The 24,363-nt window shown below is 34.8% G+C and overlaps 1 protein-coding gene and 1 long non-coding RNA gene across 5 annotated transcripts; one reads left to right on the top strand and one right to left on the bottom strand.

Annotated features, from left to right (window-relative positions):
* Positions 1 to 3,680: 3,680 nt before the first annotated feature.
* Positions 3,681 to 6,878, bottom strand: LOC18106785 (uncharacterized). Of its 3 annotated transcripts, XR_002978722.2 has the most exons (6): positions 6,638 to 6,878; positions 6,344 to 6,547; positions 5,848 to 6,017; positions 5,635 to 5,719; positions 5,478 to 5,546; positions 3,681 to 4,297 (listed from the first exon to the last, which is right to left on the bottom strand). It is a non-coding gene; the product is annotated as an uncharacterized LOC18106785 (long non-coding RNA). The 3 variants fall into 3 exon arrangements; XR_002978723.2 differs by lacking the exon at positions 5,478 to 5,546 and having other exon boundaries at positions 6,336 to 6,547; XR_002978721.2 differs by lacking the exon at positions 5,478 to 5,546.
* A 258-nt stretch (positions 6,879 to 7,136) lies between these two features.
* LOC18106784 (phospholipid-transporting ATPase 2) lies at positions 7,137 to 21,550 on the top strand. 2 transcript variants are annotated; one of them, XM_006372669.3, is made up of 24 exons: positions 7,137 to 7,456; positions 7,680 to 7,893; positions 7,986 to 8,102; positions 8,996 to 9,088; positions 9,183 to 9,357; positions 9,548 to 9,714; positions 10,399 to 10,503; positions 11,126 to 11,223; positions 11,323 to 11,465; positions 12,744 to 12,840; positions 13,004 to 13,113; positions 13,198 to 13,362; positions 14,451 to 14,605; positions 14,716 to 14,796; positions 14,887 to 15,007; positions 15,485 to 15,591; positions 16,023 to 16,154; positions 17,415 to 17,568; positions 18,487 to 18,604; positions 18,739 to 18,912; positions 19,021 to 19,072; positions 19,651 to 19,778; positions 20,225 to 20,375; positions 20,947 to 21,550. In XM_006372669.3, the coding sequence occupies exons 1-24, from the start codon at positions 7,326 to 7,328 to the stop codon at positions 21,280 to 21,282; spliced, it is 3,324 nt and encodes a 1,107-aa protein (XP_006372731.1). In that variant the 5' UTR covers positions 7,137 to 7,325; the 3' UTR covers positions 21,283 to 21,550. The 2 variants fall into 2 exon arrangements, with proteins under 2 accessions (XP_006372731.1, XP_024444638.1); XM_024588870.2 differs by lacking the exon at positions 7,137 to 7,456 and having other exon boundaries at positions 7,877 to 7,893; positions 8,968 to 9,088.
* Positions 21,551 to 24,363: the final 2,813 nt, after the last annotated feature.

Here is a 24,363-nt window from a genome sequence, read left to right as displayed (position 1 = left end):
TAAACACTTAAAAAATACAATTTATTGTGGAGTTTATTATTTACACTGTAAATAAAATGATATTTTTAAAGTACAAAATGCCATGTCATGCTCTTTCTATAGGTCTTGGATTGGAACCTCTATGTATTTTTTTAAAGCAAAAAAATAAACAAATTATGATATATTGAAAAGAATAATTACAATTACAACATAATATTATAACACCAAATAAGCTTTACTCGTTTTGAAGATACATGTTAAAGATGAAATTAATAAATCATATATCATTATATAGATGCTATACATATGTAAGATTTACGAGTGTTTATTTTTTATTTACAATTTTTTTAAAAGTATTTTTTAAAATATTTTTGCTTGGAAAATTGATTTTTTTTAAGTGTTGGATGATTTTAATGTATTTATATTGAAAATAAAAATAAAAATATTATTTCAATATATTTTTAATTAAAAATATTTTTAAAAAGCACTCTACATCACAATAACAAGACACATAAATTCCTTAAAATTTATACAAAGAATAGTTCAAATGTGAAATAACATAGTGACATGACACGATCCCACATAATCAAATTCTAAATAATGGAATCATATAAAAAGTGGTCCAATAGTAAGAGTTTGAATTAAATCAAAGGATTTGCTCCCCCTGTAATTTTAAGTTTAAGTTTTATAGTTACTAATATTAATAGCCACTGAAAATTTATATAATTATTAATTTTAGAGTTTATAAAATTAATTAAAATGAGCAAGCTGTATCCATGTTAACCTATAAAAAAAAAAAAACTAGATAGCGGTAGAGACAGCATAAAAATATTGATATTCATCTTCTCGTGAATTGCACATGTAAAACCTCTTATCATTATTGTGGATGAAAAATACATAAAATAATATTATTTAATTATATATATATATATATTCGCGCGCGCGCGCCCGCTTTACCAGCCCTAATGGCGACGGGCAACTGTGTTAGGAGTGGCGGGTGGGAAATTGAAAGTCGGGTGAGAGGGGACAACGTGGAGCCATGACAGCACGTGAAACGGTGACTTACGGCGTAGAGAAGCCGCGAGGTAATTGTGACGTGTCGACATCACAGAGACAAATGTTATCAGTGTGCTTCAAGATGTTCTTCAAAATATTTCTATATAAAAATATTTTAAGATAATATTTTTAAAAAATTTACAACATCAAAATAATAAATAAACACAAAAAAAATAATTTTTTAAATTTTTTTAAATTTGCTGAAACTTTTGATACAAACGCAACCTAAATATTACTAAATATAAAGAAAATTAATTGTTTTTTTAAAAAATCAAGTAAAAAGCTACCATGGCGCCTGCATACCTGCTGCCACTGTTTTGGACTTTTTATTTCCTCAAGTTCGGCGGTGGGACCTACCACCGCACAAGCTCACATCTTGCCAGCACGCTCGGGTTCTTTCCCTCTAAGCCAAACATCATGCTGGGCCCCAGGGATGGCTTTTCAGTCACGACAGATGTAGTTTCCCTATGACCATGGCTGGTTTCTGGCTCGCCTAATTGCTAAGGTGTCATGACGACGGCCATCTCTGCCCCTTTTTGAGAATCCCTCTTGTCTCCTTTTCGTCAAGTTCAATATTACTAGTCTTGAATCTTGATGCTGAAGCTTGATGAAGAATATAATAATAAACATATCAACATCCATCATACATATAACAATAATAAAATTTAGAGCTCTAAAAAAATAGAGCTTTTTTCATTCAAAAGCTAAAATATTTTAAAATTAACTAACATTAATCTTTCTTATTTCAAGTATGTTATATTTGCATGCATCTTAATCAAGTTATTTAGTGATTCCATGTATAAATTACAATCTTTTGTACGATAATACCCTGTTTGTTTTTTGCTTTAAAAGCATTTTTAAAAAAAATTAAATTACATTTTATTTTATTTTTTTCTTTACTTTAAATTAATTTTTTTTAGTGTTTTCAGATCATTTTAATGTACTGATATTAAAAATAAAAAAAATATTCTTTTAATGTATTTCTTAGTAAAAACATTTTAAAAAACAACTGCAATCACACTTTTAAACATGCTCTAATTTGTAACTTGGGAGGTGACTAAAAGAGTGTTTGAAATTATAGTGGAAAGTGTTTTTTAAAATAATTTTCTTATTTGAAAACATAAGAATTATTTAAATAAAAATATTTTTAAAAATATCTATAAATGAAAGTAAAAATTGTGCGGAACACGCTCTGAGGAGAATTTGAAGACAAGGGCTGAATTTCACATGGATTTTATTAATAAAATTGGGTTGATTGCAAAATCCAATTGACTGTAATAAAATGAGAAGAAACAAATTTGGTGATCAATTCGAGACTCGGTGAGAAAACAATTCAGAAATCTCCCATTTATTTTATCGAATCGTGCATCATATAAATTAATAAGGTTTATTATAACCCTTAATAAATGACCAAGACAAAACGCCCGCCCTAATTGACGTTTTTATTATTCACCGACGTTGCCGTTTTTAGCTATTCAAATCCAGCTGTAAGCCGCTCCAGTTGACGTGTCATCATCCGGTGCTATAGAGAAGCTAAACCGTTGGATTTGATTAACTCTAACTCTCCCCAGGACTTCAGTCTCTTGGGTTTATTTTCTGCGCAGCCAGTGTTCGATTAAGCTGTTTACATTCTATTTACTACAAAATCTAAATTACCACTACTACTTCTACAATTTATTTTTTAGAGAAATTATTTATTTAATTCAAGTAATTTTATCAACAACATAATACTAGTTTGTTACCAAACAACTTGATCCATTTAATTTTATAACAAAACATATATTTTTAGAAACTTCGAAGGATCATTCTGATGATTAAGAAGATATGCTTACTTCAAACTTCTTTAAAATTTATTATATATAAAATCTAATCTCGAGCTAATTCAAGAATATACTTTGTTAATGTGGTATAAGTTACTTTTTAAAGTATTTTTTTCACTTGAAAATATATTAAAATAATATTTTTTATTTTTTAAAATTTATTTTGCCATAAACATATCAAAACGATCTAAAAATACAAAAAAAACTAATTTTAAAAAAAAATTTATTATTTTTTTAAAAATAAAGCCTAACCACGAAACAAACCGAACTTTTATTATACATAAAATAGTGTTTGATATGCTAAATAATATTAATTGGATTGAACTAGACAAGGCTGGACATGACAGATAAATGTCTTGTCTTGTGTCTTGTATGTAGTGGACTGGATTGAACAATTTATTCTATTTTTGTGTTTGGTAGACATCAGGCAAGATAGAATAATATATTGTAATGATAATAATACACTTGTCTTGTTTAATGTTTGGAGTATAGATTATAATATATATTTTAACCAAAAAAAATAATTTATTTTGTTTTTAATATAATAAATAAATATTTTTTAGAAAAGCATTATTAATATTTATTTAATATTATTTTATATTGAACAAAATCTATATTTTTTATGTTAATTAACACGTTTTTTTAATAATCAACTAACTTGAAAGCACTTGTAACTGCGTAAAATTATCTTATATTTGGATTTTCGAAACAACTCCAAGTGAAAATTTTCAATTCTTTGATTTATTTTTATTTTTAATATCAAGTCATTACTTATTTATAGCCAATACTGTCTTGTATATCTCATAAACTTATGAAAAACACAGATTATGTTGAAATAAAGATAGCTATCAAAAAATTGATTGACATCGAGTTTTCAAGACTATCTGAGAATAAATAAAAACTTTTCTCTATAAGAAAGAAAGAAAGAAGGGATTGGATATCATTTTGGCAAACAGTTCTTATTCACCCCACTTTTGCTACAAGCATGCTGAAAATATCCAAACACGCAATTCAACATATGGATCACCATTGTTAGATTCTCAGCCATGAATGAAATCGTACGTGTAAGCTACAATAAAAAAGCCAGGTTCTTAGTGAAAAACATGCAAAGAAAATACCAATCAGCAGTAGTCTTCATCTTAAGATGGGTCTCATCTCCCTTAGGCTGATCCAAATTCCGGGAACCACCCCCCCTGCTTCTCCATATCTGCTTGGGAAATACTGCGCTGAACCTTCCACAAGGCTTCTTCAAAATCACACATTGCAACAGGATCATTTGAAATCTCATCCTTAGGCATGTTCTTAATCTCATCTCGTGCCTTGCTTGTTATCTTTCACCTCATGCCATTCAAAGAAGCATCTCTGCAAACGTTAGTTAGAGCATCTTCACTGTATCCCTCCGTCCTGCGAGCAACTTCATCAATATCTACATCAGTGGCAACCTGTATAATAACAATGATAATCAACGTGTACTCTATATGGAATCAAATGGACTAGCATGGTTGAGATTGCTATTTACAGGGAACCTTTGTAACAACAACACCAGATGGCAAAGTAAGGAAATGGAAGCAAACCCCAAAACAACTTGAGCTCTACATAAATCAAAGATCTTATTCCTGGAAATAAAACTTCATATATCTTGAATTAAATGATAGTAGTCACACAGGCAGAAAAAGTTGTCATGCAGCCAAGTATAGGAGTGCAGATCATATGATCAAGAAATGATATATTAAGCCATTTCATAACCGAGGAATTATTGAAAATCATCACAATGGCTTCATAGTATCAATGTTGTAGCATGGAATTATGAAGATATATCAAATATGCTCCAGTGAATGTGTACATTTATGTCCTAAATTGCTAAATCCATGTTTAGATATGATACGTGTTACACGAGTTATGATCCCAAAGTCAAGAGGTATTCAAATGATTAGCCTACAGAAATTGGCCGGAAGGTCTTGCAATAAATCTACAATGGCTAATCAACTTGCACCTCTGGCGCATTACCCTCTTTCCAAACATCCCACTGTCTGGCTACCTAGGTTAGGTAACAAAAGGCCTCACAAAATTTACAAATGACAGATAATGTTGGCTTGAGATTCTTAGCAAAGGCAAGTAAAAATATATATATATATATATATATATTATGAAACCTTTATGCGGATCATTAAAATTGCAGCCCTTTCATTCAACTCTTTGTTATCCACAACAATTGACCGGAGTTGGTACCATAGACAAGTGAATCAGGCAAACTATTCGTAAGATTCTGATTTTACTTATATTCTATTCTTTCATTCCAAAAAACAACCTAGAAACTAAAAACTGTCACTTGTGAATAATTCAAATTGGAATTATGCAGAACCCTTCTTAGCAATTGTCCACTTTCAGTTTCCGTTTGCCACCTTATGCTGCTTAGCATGGCAGTTTAACCCCAATGCTCAATTACATAGTTTATTATTACGTGAAGGAATTTCCTTCAAACCATCATATAGATTTTTACTACATGCTCAATTACATGGTTTATTATTAAGTTAAGTAACGTTGTTTAAAAGAATTATATTCACAATAGTCTTTATTCTTAACAAAAAAGAGGAACAGAACAAAGGTATCATAGATCAATACCTCTAGGTGACAAGGCGAAGTGTGGCCTAACAATAAAAACTCAAAGAATGATTTGATTTGATCCAAGATCTGTAATATACACCATGGATCAAAATGGAGAAAGACCTTAATCCAACAATACTGCTAGATATAATATCAGTTGGTATAGTCAATTTACCTCAATAGTTTTCAAATTGATCCTAATAAGCTCTTTACGACTCTCAAAATTTGGAAATGGAATATAAATATGCTTTTCCAACCTCCTGCATTGCATTTATATCACATAAGATAAAGCCAGAGTAATGAGGATGCTGTATTACATCTTGGATAGATTGCCATTTAGGATGGATCTAAGAATTCCAGAAGGCAAAAAAATCTCAAAAATATTTACCAGAAGACAACGAACCAATCTTAGTGCCTCATCTATGTCCCAAGAAAAGTTTGTAGCTGCCAAAACCATCACTATTTTCCGATGGCCATCTTCACAAGTGGGAATATTGTTTACACCATCTACCTGAACCAGAAGTTCAGATTTGACCCTTCGAGATGATTCATGTTCCCCTGAAGATTGAGATCATACGAAACCAGATTCAATCTTACGATAGAAAAAATAAATGATGTCATTTAAAAAAGCACATTTCTAACTCTAGCTAATTTTCAGACTTTAGCTACATTTCAAACTGAATGAGTTCCATTTTGTTTAAAAAAGCACCACCGCAACAGATGATTCCTTCAACAACTCATGAATGAACTACACGATGGTTCTTTACGTAGATTTTCCTAAAGAAAAGTCAATATGCTAATGGACAAACCACACTACCAAATCATCAGAGTCAATTATTGCCAAAATACTACAGTTTGCAAAGATAGAAAAAGCACCATTTCACCTTGTAGAGTTCAACTAGCACATTCTCAATAGATTCCCGAGAATCATAGGGGTAGAGATGACGAAAAGATTTGATCGCCTCATCAGCCCCATCCAATTGCTTCATCACCACTGCCATGTCTTTCAAGGAACTATTAACCCGATCCCCAGCATTGATAGCAGCCCATGATAGGGAAACAACCTTGTTTGGATCCTTATTCGTTAACTGTAATTAAAGATTCAATTATCAAAATCACAAACAAACACAGTAACCGAACCACGAGCATTGCAAGCAGCATAGAAAGCAGGTTAGTACATCTCGATCTTCTTCCCAGGCTCCCTCGGTGCCGGGACCACAAATCTGCCACTGCTCTTGCTGTCCATAGTGGTCGTTGACGACGATGAAGACGGAGAAAGCGATGGTTGTTCGGAGTGGAGGAGGTTAGAGAGGGAGAAAGGTTTAGCGGAGGAAGAAGAGGAGTAGAGGAAGCTAGGGGTCAGTGACTGTTGTCTGAGAGAATCCATTTTTGAAGAGAAATGAGAGTTTTTTTTTACGGCAACAGATACACAGAGATGAAGAAAAGATAACAAAATTGTTATATTTATAGAAAAGGGCAGTATAGTCATTTCACACCCCAACATAGCCATAACCATTTCCATCTCGAGCCATCGACCACGGGCAGTCTTCTCTCAAATCTGGCATACCCATTCCCTTTAGCGGGCCTATCAGGCCCAATAACCAAACCGGGTCCAGGTGGGTTAACATTTTCTTTTCTTTTTATACAAAGCAGCATTTACGAACAGGAAACTTCCTCATTTCATCCAACGGCTTTTTCTTCTCCCTCACAAGTCAAACACTGCTAACGTCCACACCCAAACACCTCTCCTCCCCCAGCTCTCCTCTCTCCTCCTCCTCCTCATATCCAAAAGTCAGTTACGGTAACGAATGCGTAGTCGTCTGGAGTTGATGATGTAAATCAATCAATCAAAGTCAATCAAAGAAAATGAAGCGGTTCGTCTACATCAACGACGATGAGTCATCGCCTACACATGATCTTTACTGCGACAACCGCATTTCCAATCGGAAATACACTCTCCTCAATTTCCTCCCTAAAAATCTCATGGAGCAGTTCAGGTCCTCTCTCTTCTTTAAATTTCAATTTGTAGTTCCACGTTAGCTACATAGGCCTTTCGGTATCTGATCGATACAATTTGATCATTTATTTATAATATTATTTTTCAGAAGAATCAGAAATGAAAATTATGATTGCTAATTTTGTAATTTCACCTGAAATAAGGGTTATCTATGCAATTTTGTGAGGAGATGGTGTTGATTTGATTAGGGTTTGATTTTGCAGTCGGTTTATGAACCAGTATTTCTTGTTGATTGCGTGTCTTCAATTATGGTCGCTTATTACCCCGGTGAATCCGGCGAGCACTTGGGGGCCGTTGATTTTTATATTTGCTGTGTCTGCGACGAAAGAGGCTTGGGATGATTATAATAGATATTTGTCTGATAAGAAGGCGAATGAGAAGCAAGTTTGGATTGTTAGGAAGGGGATCAAGAAACATGTATGGAAATGCTACTTACTTTTGGATGCTTTGGGCTTTAGGATTGATGTGGTTGTTGATTTTTTGATGTGTTTGTTGTGTGTGATTTGTAGATTCAAGCGCAGGATATATGTGTCGGTAATTTAGTGTGGCTTCGTGAGAATGATGAAGTGCCGTGCGATCTTGTTTTGATTGGTACATCAGATCCTCAAGGGCTTTGTTATATAGAGGTAAATGGTTGTTTGTATTAATCAGTGTTGTTAAAATTTTGTAGTGATCGTTGTTTCATTGTTGCATCTGCAGGGAAGTATGGATAACATATGTTAACAAATGTCGGGATATTCACAGCTTTAGAGCTGTGTTGATAATTTAACATCTACATTTTCTAGCTGGGATATGACTTCCTGTATATTAGATTGCATACAATTTTTGGTCTCTTTCAAGATTGAAATAGTTTGACTGCGTAAGGTTAAGGAAGATGAATTAGGCTATAACAACAACAACAAGGTGTTATACAAATGGTTTCTTAATTTCAATAAAGTATTTAGAACATTCCTGTGATTAAGCCTTCTAAGCAGCTGCGGGATGGATGTTCTCGAGTCATGAAACCATCTTTCTCCCTTTGTAGGAGCTTCAACTTACCAAAGTTCTTTGTTTGTCACTTTTCTTGAATTGATTTCTTGCTTTCCTCTGACATTATTGTTAATATATATGTTAAAGGTTCTTTTGTTTATATTGGAGTGATGGGTGGAAGCTCCATTGTTGGAGAGATATCTTTTTCTGTATGAAGCTTCTTTCACACCCATTGTTAGATTTTTTTTAATGTATATGTATGCCTTAATTCATCTAAAGTGTAAGCTTTCAGTTTTTGTATAAATATCCTTGCACGTTCTAGCTAAGCCTGTGGACTGGGATCCAATTTCCTATAGCATATTCTAACTCTTGTCCCCCCCCCCCCCCATCAAATATCTAGACCTGACCCTTGATTAGAAACTCAAAATTACCCCTTCCCCTGTCCAAATGGTAACTGCAATGTTCAATATGGTGAAAGATTGTAGTATGACTTTTGAAGTATTCTTTTTCCAAACATTTCAGGATCCTGATAATATAACATACTTTGCAGACAGCCGCTCTAGATGGTGAAATTGATTTGAAGACAAGGGTAACACCCTCTGCCTGCATGGGGATAGATTTTGAATTATTGCACAAAATTAAGGCAAGTTTTTTTTTTTTTAATTAAGATTTCATGTAAAAGTCATTTGTTTGTATTCCATTGGTCAATCATTCATTGTTTCCTTGTTTATCCTTAGGGTGTCATTGAATGCCCCAATCCTGATAAGGACATCCGACGACTTGATGCAAATTTACGCTTGTTTCCTCCATTTATTGATAATGATGTATGCCCATTGACCATAAAAAACACAATTCTTCAGTCATGCTACTTGCGTAACACTGAGTGGGCGTGTGGAGTTGCTGTCTACACAGGCAATTTCCTACTTATTGAAATGCAGTGAGCTTAACTATTTTGTGTTATTAGTTTATTATTCTCAACTTGCATAACCTTTTATGCACAGTGCCTTGGTATGGATTAGATTATTGATGCATTTCCAATTGTCTCAGTGAATTGCAGCAGAGTTAAATTATGCAATTTCTGTATTTGATACTTCCTTTTCAGGTAATGAGACTAAGCTGGGTATGAGTAGGGGTATACCTGAACCAAAGCTGACAGCTTTGGATGCCATGATTGACAAGTTGACTGGAGCTATATTTGTTTTTCAAATAGTGGTTGTTATGGTTCTAGGGATAGCCGGGAATGTCTGGAAGGACACTGAAGCTAGAAAGGTAACGTTGTTGTGCTTGCCAGACTGTGATGCTCTATTATTATTTTTCAGATAAAAGAAAATGCTATATTAATGAAAATGTAAAAGAATAGAAAGACAAATGAAGTCAAGTCATTCTCCATGGAAGCACAATAACAAAACAGAACACTTATAAATTGGGCACTGCTATCCCATAGAATGTCAACCATGGATAACCCTTAGAAGTGACAGGAAGCATGGCGCCATAAAGATACCATATCAAATTTCTAGAAGTATACTGGTTCTGAAAAACTCTTGCATTTCTCTCTAATCAAATGCACCAAAAATTGCACTGATTGCACATTGTCGTAAAACCTCAAATCCTTCTCTCAAATACCAAATGAGATCAGCATACAATCAGCCATTGTACTTGCAAATACTTCATATTCACCACCATAGCCTAATAATTAATATACGCTGTATAATTATTAAGCTGAACTTGAGGTCTCTGTTAAGTCGTTTGCACCTCTTAAGAATGTTGATTTCGAATAACATTGCCTTAACCAGGAAACATACTGGTTTCATAATAGTAGCTCAATTTGCCTCTTATTTCCATCCCATAACGTGGAAGTTTTATCTTGTAGTGAATTTTTTTTCTATGTTTTTTGTGTATGAAAATGTTAGCTCTCAAACACGTACTCAAGTTTTGATTTTGCATCCTTTGCAGCTATGGTATGTTTTATATCCAGATGAGGGTCCTTGGTATGAGCTACTAGTGATCCCTCTACGGTTTGAGCTTCTCTGTTCCATCATGATTCCGATATCGATTAAGGTAAGTTTGCATAATGTGGTAATTATTTTAGAGCACCCATATTATTGTTGTTTTGATGGTTTGGCTTCGATTTCACTCATGCCTCATGAATGCTGGAAGAATCATAGTCCAGTTGAGCAACTAAGGACATCATGGGCCTGTTCACTCCCCTGTAAAAGGATGGATGAGATCTTAGAGGGAGAAAAACTAAAAAAAAACAAACTGATTTTTCTACTCCTTTCAGCTAGAAGCTGAAGATTTCTCTATTATCCCATGTATGAACTCTAGAGAAGCTATAAATTGTTATGGCAGATTTATTTTTATTCATGAAAAAGATTTTGATTATTTGGAGGCCTTTGGTAATCGATCTTGTATAACTGTTGGAAAATTGTGAAGGGAGGGTTTATTTTTGTGCTCATGCCATATCAGTCTAAATTTCCAATCACTGGTGTGAGATTTACAATCCTGAAGAAATTACAATGATACTTTCTGCTTAATTTTAAAGTTACAAGTTTTGCCCTGTTATGTGTTGACACTGCAAACCATCTATCATTTTTCTGGTGCAATGTGATGATGAGTTTATTGATTTTTTATGATCACCATCTAGGCCAGTGTGTAAAATCTGAACTTCTTTCTGCAACAGGTATCTCTGGATCTTGTTAAGAGCTTATATGCAAAGTTCATTGATTGGGATAGGGAGATGATTGACCTAGAAACCGAGACTCCATCCCACGCGACAAAGTAAGTTATAGAATGAAAGTAAAGCACTTGTTTTGAACTAGATATGTAAATCCAGATATTCGAACACGTAATTGAAGTATCATTTGTTTTATGTGGCAGCACAGCAATAAGTGAGGATCTTGGGCAAGTTGAGTACATTTTGACTGACAAAACCGGAACCCTCACTGAAAATAAAATGGTTTTCAGAATATGTTGCATCAGTGGCAATTTTTATGGGAATGAGGCTGGGGATGCTTCGAAAGGTTTCTTTCCCCCCTCCCCTCACACTTTCTCTTGATTTTTCAAGCTCATCTTTTTTCCTCAAATTCAGACTTAATCAATTAATACATTTTCTTCACTTGTAGTTGCTGCACTTTGAATGCCTTCTGTTGTTTTGAATTTACTGTTTTAAGCTTAGTTTTGGAATCAGGTTAGAAGCTGTTAAGTCAATTTTGTGCCTGCATGTGTGTCGTATATAGATCAGTTACTTCTATAGGCATTTATAGTTGAGTTTCTTCTACAAGTTTGTTTCCTGAATAGCCGAGATTAGTTGTTTCAAAGCATACCTTGTCCACAACCTGTTAATTTTAATTATGCAATCTCCATAGATCCAAGACATATGTTGGTTTAATCTCTAGAATCAAACTCTTCACCATATTGCCATTTGTATGACTGGCGATGTAAAATATGTTTTCATTTTGAAGAATGCTTATGAGAAAGCATTCTGTTTTCAAGATCTACATGTAGATGTGTGTATGATTTCAAGGTTCCATAAATTAGAAATAGATAAAGCTTAAGTATGCATACACTTTTATGGATGTTTTGATCCATGTGTGTCATTTGTCTTTATTATATTTCTTATGTCTATGCATCTGAAGAATGAAAATATAAGTTAATGGAATTCATTGGAGCAGAATGCGACTGTCATGCTTTTAACTTTTTTTTTTATGAGATGGGAAAATCTTTGAAATAGAAAAAAGGCACAAAGGCCTATACAATTGTCATCATGCTGGCATCTGTTTCAGTAACTCATGCTTTGAACAAAAATTCCAAGTATTTTGCATTTTAGATCCGATGGGGAATGCCTTTTACTTCCAATCCTTGACCATATCACACTAATTTAAGTTTGAATTTTTTGACATTAGATTTCTGCTGTAATCCATCCAGGTTCTGTCATGCTTAAGTGCATTACCAGTGCCCCATCATCATTAGATTCATTAATTTCTTGCTTACTTCAACTCATAGTTAGTTAAATTTTGTATGATCAGAATTTAAATTTATTCCTCTATTTTCTTGGAAATCATTTAGCTTGCATGAGAATATATGGTTATTTATTGCTTACGTTTCTGGTTGAATATTCTTACTTTTGAATTCTGAACTTATGTTGCCATGAATCATAAAGAACAACAGATATTTAGATTTGTGTTTCTAATTTATTTATTTATTTTTAATTCATGCATGTTTTCTTGCATCAAAAATACTTTTCTGACGTGGGTATTCTTGGATTTTTGCTTCTAACTGTTCCCATTCTTGTTGCACAGATAAGCAACTGTTAAATGCCATTTCTAGTGGATCTCCTGATGTTGTTCGGTTTCTCACAGTCATGGCAATATGTAATACTGTTATACCTGTCCAAAGGTGACTCACATTCTTTTAATGATTAAATTTTTTTCCTTATATTCTTTAAAGTTCTTTTCCTTGTATTGAGGTTTTATCCTCACGTGCAAACCCATCAATGTGCTTGATAGCAACATCGTCTCGTCATTCTAAAATATTCGTTCTTGGCTTTTTCTGTTTGTAGCAAAACTGGAGCTATCTTGTACAAAGCGCAATCCCAGGATGAGGACGCACTTGTCCATGCTGCTGCTAAGTTAAACATGGTCCTCGTCTGTAAAAATGGAAATATTCTTGGTAAAACTCATTTTCATCTGGCTGTTGAGATGGCTCCAAAACTGGATATGATAAGATAAGTTTAATTATTTTAATGTTGTGCAGAGCTTAGATTCAATACTTCAGCAATTCAGTATGAAGTACTGGAAACTCTGGAGTTCACATCTGATAGGAAAAGAATGTCAGTAGTGGTGAGAGATTGCCAAAATGGAAAGATTTTGCTTTTGTCAAAGGGAGCTGATGAAGCAATTCTTCCTTATGCTTCTCCTGGTAAATTTATATATAGGAGCTGCTAATTGATTGTTGTAGGATAGCAAGAAAACATTTTAAGTTGCATGGATAAAATTATTCTTCCACATACATGTTCTCCACTTGATGGATTATGATGCCTTTCCATCCACATAATATTCTCCATGAATTTAGACCCTCTTGATTGTCTATATTATATAATTTAGGTAATCCAGAAATCAACTTGCTCCTACACTGTACTTGTAAGCATGAACCTCTTACAGTCTTTACTCCTCTTGTTCTTCTTGAGCCATATTATCTTTGAGCAATTGCATTTTTGCTTTAGGGCGCTAATGGTAATCCGGCACCATATCATGTCTTGTTAGGTGCAGCTGCTCTATAATGTGTTCCAAGTGGATTTTTTTGTTTACTTGGATGTCTGGGACCTTGAGTCATGGGTCTTTGTGGAGTTTATTGTGCTTTGTCTTAGAAAAAGGTCTATAAAGTGTCTACTCTACATTCAAAGATAAGGGCCCAAATTGACAACTTTGGGACCAGCTTCCCCATAAAACTCAAGCACCTCTCTCTCTCTCTCTCTTTTGTTTTTTTTTTTAAGATCCATGTTCAGATCTCATTCAAGCTGAGAACTCCACAGCTTCCGAACTCCTTGCACCAAGACTTTGAAATGTTTTCTTATTACATAACTGCTTTCTTGTCATTCTTAAGTTTTGGCCCATTGTTTCAGGCAATCAGTTGGCATCGTCCTACCTTTCATATTGAAGGATTGCCTATTTTATTTTGGATATTTTTCATTAATTGTTTAGGATTATTTTAAGGCACATGAGCTGCCTTCGCTCATCTCGAAAGCTTTGTTGTGCTTGTAGTATATTTGCTAATAGTTATCATCAATAGGATTGCATTCATCCATATCACTGTGGTTGTTCTGGGGTTATAACCCCAGGGATGATGCTATTACCTATACAGAAAGAAGTGTGCTTTAGTAGTTGGTGAACATTATTAGTGGTGGTTACTGGTCAGCTATTTCAATTTGTCATAGTTGCGGGTGTAGAACCCATATTTCAATTTGTCATTGCTTGACTTTGAATTTGATAATCTCAAATCAATTTCAGGACAACAAACAAGGATATTTAATGAGGCTGTGGAACAATATTCTCAATTGGGGCTGCGCACATTATGCTTGGCTTGGCGGGAATTAAAAGAAGATGAATATGAGGAGTGGTCTTTTATGTTTAGAGAGGCCAGTAGTACTTTGGTTGATAGGGAGGTAAAGGATACATCTCACTATCTCTCTGTTCATACTTAATTTTCTTAAAGGAGTACTAATTCAATAATGAATACACATGATCGGGTCTTATATGTTACTATTTCCTTCAGTGGAGAATAGCTGAGGTCTGCCAAAGATTAGAACGTGATCTTGAAGTTCTTGGAGTTACTGCCATAGAGGACCGTCTACAGGTGAATATTTTCAGAGTTATGACACTGAGATCCAACCTTTTGCTTTTAGATACAGACATTTTTCATCTCTATTTCTGACAAATATTTCAGGATGGTGTTCCAGAAACAATTTACACTTTAAGAAAAGCAGGAATACATTTTTGGATGCTTACTGGAGACAAGCAAAATACAGCCATACAAATTGCTCTCTCATGCAACTTCATTTCACCAGGTTGATTGAAATTCTTTGTAGTCCATTTTCTTGTCATGTGGAAGTCATTTGTTTTAATTTTCTCAATAGTAATAATTGTCAAGGTAGATGCATACAAATTTCTCTCTCAAGCAACTTCATTTCACCAGGTTGATTGAAATTCTTTGTAGTCCTTTTTCTTGTTATATGGAAGTCATTTGTTTTAATTTTCTCAATAGTAATAATTGTCAAGGTAGATGCATTTGTTCCAAAAAGCTGAGACATATAAGATGCATTCTTCAGCAACCATCACTTGTCCGTGATCTTCCTGCTTGTTTACATTAAATTTATCTTCCCTCTTTCATTCTGCTAAAAATCCGCTGGCAACCTAGAACTCTCTATGTTTCCATTATTGGTTCTTTATTTCTACATTTCCTCAATCCACATGACATTTTTTTTCCACAATCAAAATATAAGTAATCCTATATCTTGCATTTCTTTTGTCTAATTTCTTAACAGAGCCAAAAGGTCAGCTTCTATTAATTGATGGAAAAACTGAAGAGGAAGTTGGTAGAAGTTTAGAGAGAGTTTTACTTACAATGAGGACAACAGCTTCAGAACCAAAGGTACATCCAACACACTCCATTTTCAGTTTCAATTCATTGATGAGTTCCTTTTCCATCATTTGTCCTCAAATTCAATAGTCCCTTATAGACTTATTTATGTTGATCCCTCCATCTAACATATTAGGTTTAGTTAGGTAGATTTCACATTAGCAGCTCACTCTGTTCGTACTAAAGATTGTCTTCAGGAATGTTAGCTAACCAGGAGCTATAGCCCCTTGGTAGCTGCTGTAGTAATTATTGCCATTGTCGATAGAACAATGCACTCATGGATGTAATAGTCAAAGAGCCTTGTTTGGCCATAAATATTACGATGATTTTGGTATGCTGAATTTCTAGAGAGACTAGACAGATGAACTGCAGAATTACTTTTTACATCATCCTCAATGGTGCATGCTTTGAGTAATTTTTATGACACATACTTTTCTTTACAGGATGTTGCATTTGTTGTTGATGGCTGGGCTCTTGAAATTGCACTGAAGCATTACTGGAAAGCATTCACTGAATTAGCAATATTATCAAGAACTGCTATATGTTGCCGTGTGACACCATCTCAAAAAGCACAGGTGATCTTTGGCAGGTTTCAGTAATGCTGGCATTTCTTTGCATGCCCGACTTGGACTTCAAAATTAAACTGAGACTTTGAATGTTACTCAATTAAGTCCCTTTTTATCTTGATCCTTTAATTTTTATATATTAAAGTTTGATGTCACCGTCAACATAAGAAAAATTAGGTCTATTGAATAGCATCCTAAGCTTTATTGCGGAGAAGGATACAGGCTTCATTCATTTGGAAAAATAAAATGAATTGTTAAAATCTTTAGTGGAGGTAAATATGCGTATGCGGATGAGTTATCTGTCTATTAATTATGGCGGATGTTGATGGCATAACTAGATCTAGTCTGGTCTTGCTTCTACCTTTGAAGGGCTCAATAGCTGTTGAATGAATCTCACTTTTTCAAGAGACACTAGCCATGCAGTACCAAAGGAGGACAGAAAAAGATGAAGATGGGTAGATGAACACTTCGTTTGGGAGTTTGAAGGGAGGAAGAAGAGGGTATAAGGCTTAAAGGAGAACAAATAGTTATCCTCTACCTTGTTGATAGTCTTGCTCCTGTCTGTTCTAAAATGATGTATATATATGGAATGGAAAAGGTGTATTGTAGGAATCACAAAGACAATTCATCAATGTCTTATCTGTTTAAATTCTCTCAACATGGGGAAATTAAAGTGGGTTTGATAGGAGTAAGGAACCTCTTCTGAATGCCCAAAATCCCTCCCTCTCTGATAAAAGTACTCCCACCTACAACAATTTTCCTTTCATTGCCTTTCCCTAAGTCTTTCCATCAACCTAGGAGGAATTTTATGATCACATGGCACTCCTATCTTGCTCCTCTTATCTTTTATTACACAGGGATATCATTCTCAAGGGCCCCCTACCTTTGTATGGCAGAATTTCAGTTTGAAAAAATTGATCAGCTGTTGAAACAAACAAAACATCATTTGCTGTCGTCGGTGTGACCAAAATTGCAAGCTTGTATTCTGTTCATCTTGTAGAGGTTGGAACTCTTAGATTTAGGCCAGTCCTTCATTTCTCTTACTTTTGGTTTACCTGTGCTCTAGTTTTTTCTGTTGCTATGCTATCAGTAAATGCTATGCACTATGTGATATCTTCCTTGCTATCCCTAGTTAGCAGACAAAACAGCATCATGGTTAGTTTTCTCTCTAAAATATGATGGATGTCCAGGTAATATGTTTATTTGTGTCTTTCTCCAAGTCACTGTAGAAAAGATAATTCAATGACTCATGGAAACTTGTTTTTGCAGCTTGTACAGATCTTAAAATCATGTGATTACCGGACTTTGGCAATTGGCGATGGTGGGAATGATGTGAGAATGATACAACAAGCTGACATTGGGGTTGGCATTAGTGGGAGAGAAGGACTGCAGGCAGCCAGGGCAGCTGATTATAGCATTGGAAGTAAGTTTTTTCCTATTCTTTTTAATTTGCGAGTCATGTCTCAGTTTTATAAGGTTTGCATTGCATGATATAACTATTATAAGTTAGATGCTTAATGTACTGACTTGATTTAGAAAACTTGCTGCTAGCTGCTTACACTGTTGCTTCTTGTTTCTATTAAGGAACCACTCTCGTACTTCCAGGCATCAACAGTTAGAATCAAATCCTCTATCATGTTTGGATGCTAATGGTTTCAAAATAACTGTTCTCAAGCTGTTGGCGTTGATGACACTTGTTTAGATTTTAGGAACATTAATTTTTTTATTAAAAACTTGAAAGCATTAAATAAACAAAATGCTGGTTAATGGTTACTACCTAATAGTTTAAGATACATGATTTTACTAGTGCACTTCAGATTTGTAATTGTGAAACAGTGATCTTCTTGAAGACATGATCAAAAACTTGCACATGGTTTCTGGAAGCAAGGTTTACAAGAACATTACTATACCAAAGCCTAGATGAGAGATATTGTTAGCCGCCGTGTGACATGCAACTTTTCTTGACCAATGTATTCATGGGGCCTGTTCCACCCCCCCTCCCTTTCCTTGTTTTGTTGGAGGAAGAAACTGTAAAATTTTAATCATGACAGCTTAAATATTTCGACTGTTTTAATGCATGACATCACCCGAGACAATTTTTTTGAAAATTATAATCAATCACATAAAGTGGGGAATTTCCACCAACTCTTCTTGTCTTGTATATTTTGCAAGATTAGTTGATTGATGTTATGCAAATATTGTTTAATGTTATTTAATTGTGACATGCAAACCACCAATGAAAGAGGAAGTTATGTTTAGTATGTTTTGTTGTCGCAGTTTGATTCTCTTTTCAATTAGTTCTTCATGTTTGGCCTTTCCTGACCTACACTATTGGTTTCAGGATTCAGATTTCTAAAAAGATTGATTCTTGTCCATGGCCGGTATTCGTATAACCGAACTGCATTCCTGTCCCAGTATTCTTTCTATAAATCCCTACTGATATGTTTCATCCAAATCTTGTGAGTTTTTTCCACATTCAATGCCTTCTTTTGTTGCTTTCCCCATCTTGGTAGTAAACAGTTAGCACATTACTTTTGGTGGGATGCACTTTATGGCCTTTGTTTTCCCATTGCTGACATTAGTGCATTTTCAGCTTCTCTTTTATTTCAGGTGTCTCTGGGACCAGTCTTTTCAATTCTGTTAGTTTGATGGCTTATAACGTTTTTTACACCAGCATACCTGTTCTAGTTAGTGTCCTTGACAAAGATCTTAGTGAAGAAACTGTAATGCAGCATCCACAAATTCTGTTTTACTGTCAAGCTGGGAGGTACACCTTTTCTCTGGTTTAAACGAGATAGGTTGACAAATCTATAGGTAACTACAGTTCTTGTTATTACATAATCATTAAACTAAGTTATGATCATTCTGGATGCAGGCTTCTTAACCCAAGCACATTTGCAGGATGGTTTGGCCGGTCCCTTTTTCATGTGAGTGCCATTTCATTCCTTTTGTTTCCTTTCTGCTAATATTATGTGACTAGTGGATAATCAATGCTTGCAACTGAGATTTGAAGAAATGTCAAATGACACCGATGAAACTTGATATCAGTGATGGAAACATCAATGTATAAAGGACAACTGATTCCTTGGCTAATTTTAACAGGAAATGAACTAGTTGAAATAGTGAGATTCCATGGTTGAGAATGTTTACTTGTGAAACTGAAAGCACAACTTTCTACGAGATGTGGTTTATGGATCTTCTAAATGCTCAAATAATTGCCTTTTCTGATGGCTCAAATAATTGCCTCTTAGGTGTTAAGGTTTTGCATACATATACTTCATTTTCAGATTTTTCAACTGTAGAAGTTCCAAAATATTGAGCTTGTACAAGTGTGTGTGTTAGATCATGTGATTACACAATTAAAAATTCTTCTTTTTGTTATTCTATCTTAAAAAATGTTTTTGAAAGTTTACTTCATGAAAGAAACCCCAAAGTGATATGAAGATTTTCTATAAAATATTTGTTCATCTTGTGACTTTTATATTGATACTGGGATGACTTGCAGGCGATTGTTGTATTTGTAATCAGCATACATGCCTATGCATTTGAAAAAAGCGAAATGGAGGAGGTTGGGATGGTGGCACTCTCCGGATGTATATGGTTACAGGCTTTTGTTGTAACATTAGAGACCAAGTGAGCATCCATCTCTCCTCTGTCTTTTGTAATGTTCGAAACTTTTCTTTTGATTTTTAGACAAGTGAAATAAGGATGAAAATAGCTGCTGCATACAAAGGTTGCACAGGCTTTGTCTCTTGAATGCCCTGCGCTATGTGATTTAATAGTGGAAGATGTGCATGCTTGTGTTTGGTTGTTATATTTCTGTGAGCATATGAATCTATTTGGTGTTTCTAGGGAATAGAAGATCTACCATATGAATCTTCTGAATTCTGTAAATCAGAGAGTGAAATGGCGGATCACAATATTTCATGCCTCATTGAGGAGGAAAACGCTCAAGTCATCTCAAGAAATCATTGAGAGATCTGTCATTTCTCATGAAACTTTTCAAAATTGAAGTCAATGACTGTAAACATGGTTGAATAAATTTGTTTGTAACTGTCTTGAATTTGGCTCATGTGCAGCTCCTTTACAATTTTGCAACATCTTGCCATATGGGGGAACTTGATTGCATTTTATGTCATCAACTGGATTGTCAGTGCCATTCCATCATCAGGAATGTACACAATAATGTTCCGGTTATGTAGACAACCATCTTATTGGCTAACTATACTGGTAAGTGTCTCTTCCATCTTTTGCTTTATTCTTGTGCCTTTACTCCCCCTTTGGTCCAATAGATATAGGTCATAGAAAAGCCTTAGGCCCTTCTTTATTCCTTAACGGTCACAAATCCAGATGAAAATGAGTTTTGATCGAATGAAAATTGTTAGAAATCTTAGCAACAACTGTGTGATTTGATGAGCTAGAATAGCAGCTCCTCTCTTGTTTCCACCCCTCTCACTTACAAGTGACTGCTTACAGCATGACGCACCGTGGTATGGATGCTGCTGCTGTGCTCTAGGAAAATCTTAGTGTAACAGTTCTTTTTGGGCGTGGTGCTGCAATGACAGAGTTGATGTTCCAAAATGCAGCATCTCCCAAAAATGGTCTCCAAAGAGAGAACCATTTCCCGTTCTATCTGTAGTTATCTGTTTGTTGTCTGGTCAAGGATGGGGGAGTTGCATGCTTTCAACCCCCCCCCAAGACTTGACACTATTTTGGTTGCTAGAAAACCCGAGAGCAGCTTTGAAATAGCCTGGAACTCTTTTCCAGAACCGCGATTCATATGTTTGCTCATTTTTTGCAGCTCATCGTTGCGGCGGGGATGGGTCCAATTCTAGCTATAAAGTACTTCCGTTATACATACAGACCCAGCAAAATCAACACCCTTCAGCAGGCAGAACGTCTGGGTGGGCCAATTTTGTCTCTCGGTAATATCGAGCCACCACAACAACGATTGATTGAGAAAGAAGTTGCTCCATTATCAATTACTCAATCGAAGAACAGAAACCCGGTTTACGAACCTCTTCTCTCCGATTCTCCTAGCACCAGAAGGTCTTTCGGACCAGGAACTCCTTTTGATTTCTTTCAATCACAATCCAGATTATCTTCAAACTACACAAGGAACTGCAAGGACAATTGAGTTTTACGGGGTTGTTCTTCTTCTTCGCTGCGATAACCAACGTATAGATGACATAGTCGAGCTGTAAGCCGAAGCTTATTTATACATTACTTGTAGTCTCTAGATTGTAAAGGATACATTCCCCCCTCCTTACCCGATTCTGTTGCGCGCTTCCCCATATTTTTGCATCGGATATCAATTCATCCTCAGTAAATGTTTAAAACTCGCATTGAGCAAATTTTACGTTAAATGAAGTAAAATTCAAGCTGTAGTAAAGTTCGAGAAATTATCACGTGGATCTGCTCCTCTTGAATTCAATCAATTATATTTCAGTGATTGGCTACCTTTGTAATCATGTTGGGTTCATTTCCTTCAGTGTTTTTAAAATTCAAAAATCCCTGGAAGCATGGCTAGATCTGTGCTGCTCTAGCCGGATATTAATGAGGTCGGTCTAGCCACGGTCGAATGTCCATAGTTATTGGTAGTTAATGTCATAGTTGTCGTGGATTTTTTTATTTTGTGTTTTAAAAATATTTCTAAAAAATAATTTTATTTAATTTTAAAATAATAAATTTTTAATGTTTTCAATGTGTTGATTTAAAAAATAATTTTTTAAAAATAAAAAAAATATTATTTTAATATATTTTTGAGTAAAAAACATTTTGAAAAACAATCGGTATCATATTTGCTAACATCCTTTTAAAACAATGATATAGATTAACGAGTAGTCAGGTTGGGATGAAAGTAATTCGGGTCATTAAAAAACCAATTAGGGCTATCGGATTTTATCATGTTAATATTTGTTAGGTTAAATAAATTCCTAGATTAAGTTAGGTTTTGGATATCAAGTTTCCCGCGTAAACTCGGTGAACTAGATTGAGTTTTAACTAGTATAAGATCTGTGATGAGTTGAGAAGTTGGTAATTTAAAATCGTATAATTAATACAACATTCAGCCACCACCAGCTAAAGGATAGTACTCCCTCCATAGCTCCGACTGTCAATTTATCACTGCAGGGAAAATAATGGACATAGGGACTGACCATGCAGAAATAGATCTGCAAGAACGAGTATCCAAAAACGAACTCACTTTCACAGGTGTCAGCCATACCTGGCGTGAAGTGAAGGAGTCGCAGGCAGGCATTACAAAGTATGGGCTTCTTCTTGTCCCTTTCCATTCCTCCATTAATGAAATGAAACTTGTCATCCCCAAGCTCAGGGGAGGTGGTGGGACCCTCAAACACCGTCCATAGCCATTTTAGCATGGGCTGCTCCCTCACCTCCACACACCATTTCCTGTGAGTCGAAAACCTTCACCACCTAACCCCTACACTGCACCGAGACAACAAACCCTACCCTAAAGTAAGAATCATTCCAAACACTCCCTTATAGTCCTTTCCCTACCATCATAGCTGTCTTTTCAGATGAGTACTACTCCTAGGAAACAAATAATATGCCATCGTTGAGGCCACATCAATCTAGTTCTGTGCATCTTCAGCCGTTGATTGAGTCACAGGACCTTCTTCGGGTCAAGTTTTACATTAGATTAGTTCAAGATTTAACTAGGTGGGTCAACTCATTACTCGATGATCAAAAACCCGAGTGAAAATCAATTCATTTTTATAACTAAGAAGATCTGAATTAACTAGTATATGATAATTAAACTTGAACTATGGTTCAGGTTTTTTTTAGTTTAACATGGGTGTCCGGGCCAGTTTGCGTGCACCTCGACTAATCCCACGGGCCCTGAAGTTAACGACCATGTAAGCCTCCAATGGCCATCATATGAGCAATCACAGGGCTCGAACCTGAGACCACAGAGGGAGCAAACCTCTTGATCCCAAGTTTTTACCACTGAGCCACCACCTAAATGGTTACTATGGTTCAGGTTTTGCATTTTAAAATTTATATCGTTGAATCGATCAAAACCCGAGTAAAAATTAATTTATTTTTTATAATTAAGATGTTTTGAATTAATTATATAAGGCTGGTTTCGAGCATGGTTTCCAATTATTTCATGCTTTATTTATGCAGTAATCCACCAATAATTAAATGGCTGAAAAATGTAGGTGGCTGCATTAAAGCCAATGGTAAATATTGTCGTTAACTAGGATTATCATCAGTGACATTAAATAGAGTAGCCATTTTTTATGAAAGTAGACCGGTTTCTATGTACTGTACTAGAGGGCCTAGCTAGCTCCACTTCATGCATGGTGGTTGGGATTTTAAATCGTAGTGTATCTTCAGTCCAAGCATCCTATCTCCAAGGGCACCATATTATCTACCGACATATAGCATAAATTAAATCATATATATATATATATATATGTGTGTGTGTGTGTGTGTGTAACATCTATTAATTAATTATCAAGACATAACAAAGATCTTGAACCTATGATGTTTTTTTTCAAGTTATTAATCTAAGATAATAAGTATATTAATCTTCGAAAATGTTTGAAAAGTCTATTGCTTGAGAGAGTAAAACGACATTAAATCCCATGTTGGTTTTGTTAGAAGATGATATATTGTAGGTATTTGATTGTAAGATATATTGACAGGAAGGAGTCATGAAAATTTCTTAGGGGCCAAGATTAGAAAAAGTTAAAATTTATTAGTTTGAGCTCTAAAATTTAAAATAGTTTTTTCTATAATATTAATGTTTTTTTTTATATAAAGGCCTGGACTCCTGCCAGCCCCCCGTGTATTTAAGATGAGTTCCGTTGCATGAAAAATATTCTGAAGTATTCGTTTATCAGTTAATTAAGAAATATATATATACATGTAGTCCAACATTTCGATTTTGCATTAAAAATTTAAAACCTGAGATGCAATAAAGATGAAGATGTAACTGATCTTACAACATTCCCTACAATGGAAAAAATAAACCAGCACCGAAAATAAAAATCAATTAATTAATGGCTGGTGCATACATTATGTTTGTTTTTGCCATTGTAGGAAACATTACAAGAGTCATAATATAATGTAAGCTCTCCAATTAATTTATGCTTCTAATAAAATTTAGGTTAATTAATGGTTTGGTGCATGAATTTATGAAGAAGTCATAATGTATGCTCTCTCTAATTTACTGTCTCTACTTACTCAA

This window comes from Populus trichocarpa, chromosome 17 (genome assembly GCF_000002775.5).
Source record: "Populus trichocarpa isolate Nisqually-1 chromosome 17, P.trichocarpa_v4.1, whole genome shotgun sequence".
In the NCBI taxonomy this organism is placed as follows: Eukaryota; Viridiplantae; Streptophyta; class Magnoliopsida; order Malpighiales; family Salicaceae; genus Populus; species Populus trichocarpa.
The sequence above is the reverse complement of the archived record's forward strand: the minus strand, read 5'-3'. Positions and strand labels throughout refer to the sequence as shown.

Coding starts and splice junctions, on each gene's coding strand:
- LOC18106784 (XM_006372669.3), top strand. CDS start 7,326: ATGAAGCGGTTCGTCTACATCAACGACGATGAGTCATCGCCTACACAT. Junction 9,089..9,182: donor AATTATTGCACAAAATTAAG/GCAAGTTTTTTT, acceptor GTTTATCCTTAG/GGTGTCATTGAATGCCCCAA. Junction 11,466..12,743: donor GGCTGGGGATGCTTCGAAAG/GTTTCTTTCCCC, acceptor CTTGTTGCACAG/ATAAGCAACTGTTAAATGCC.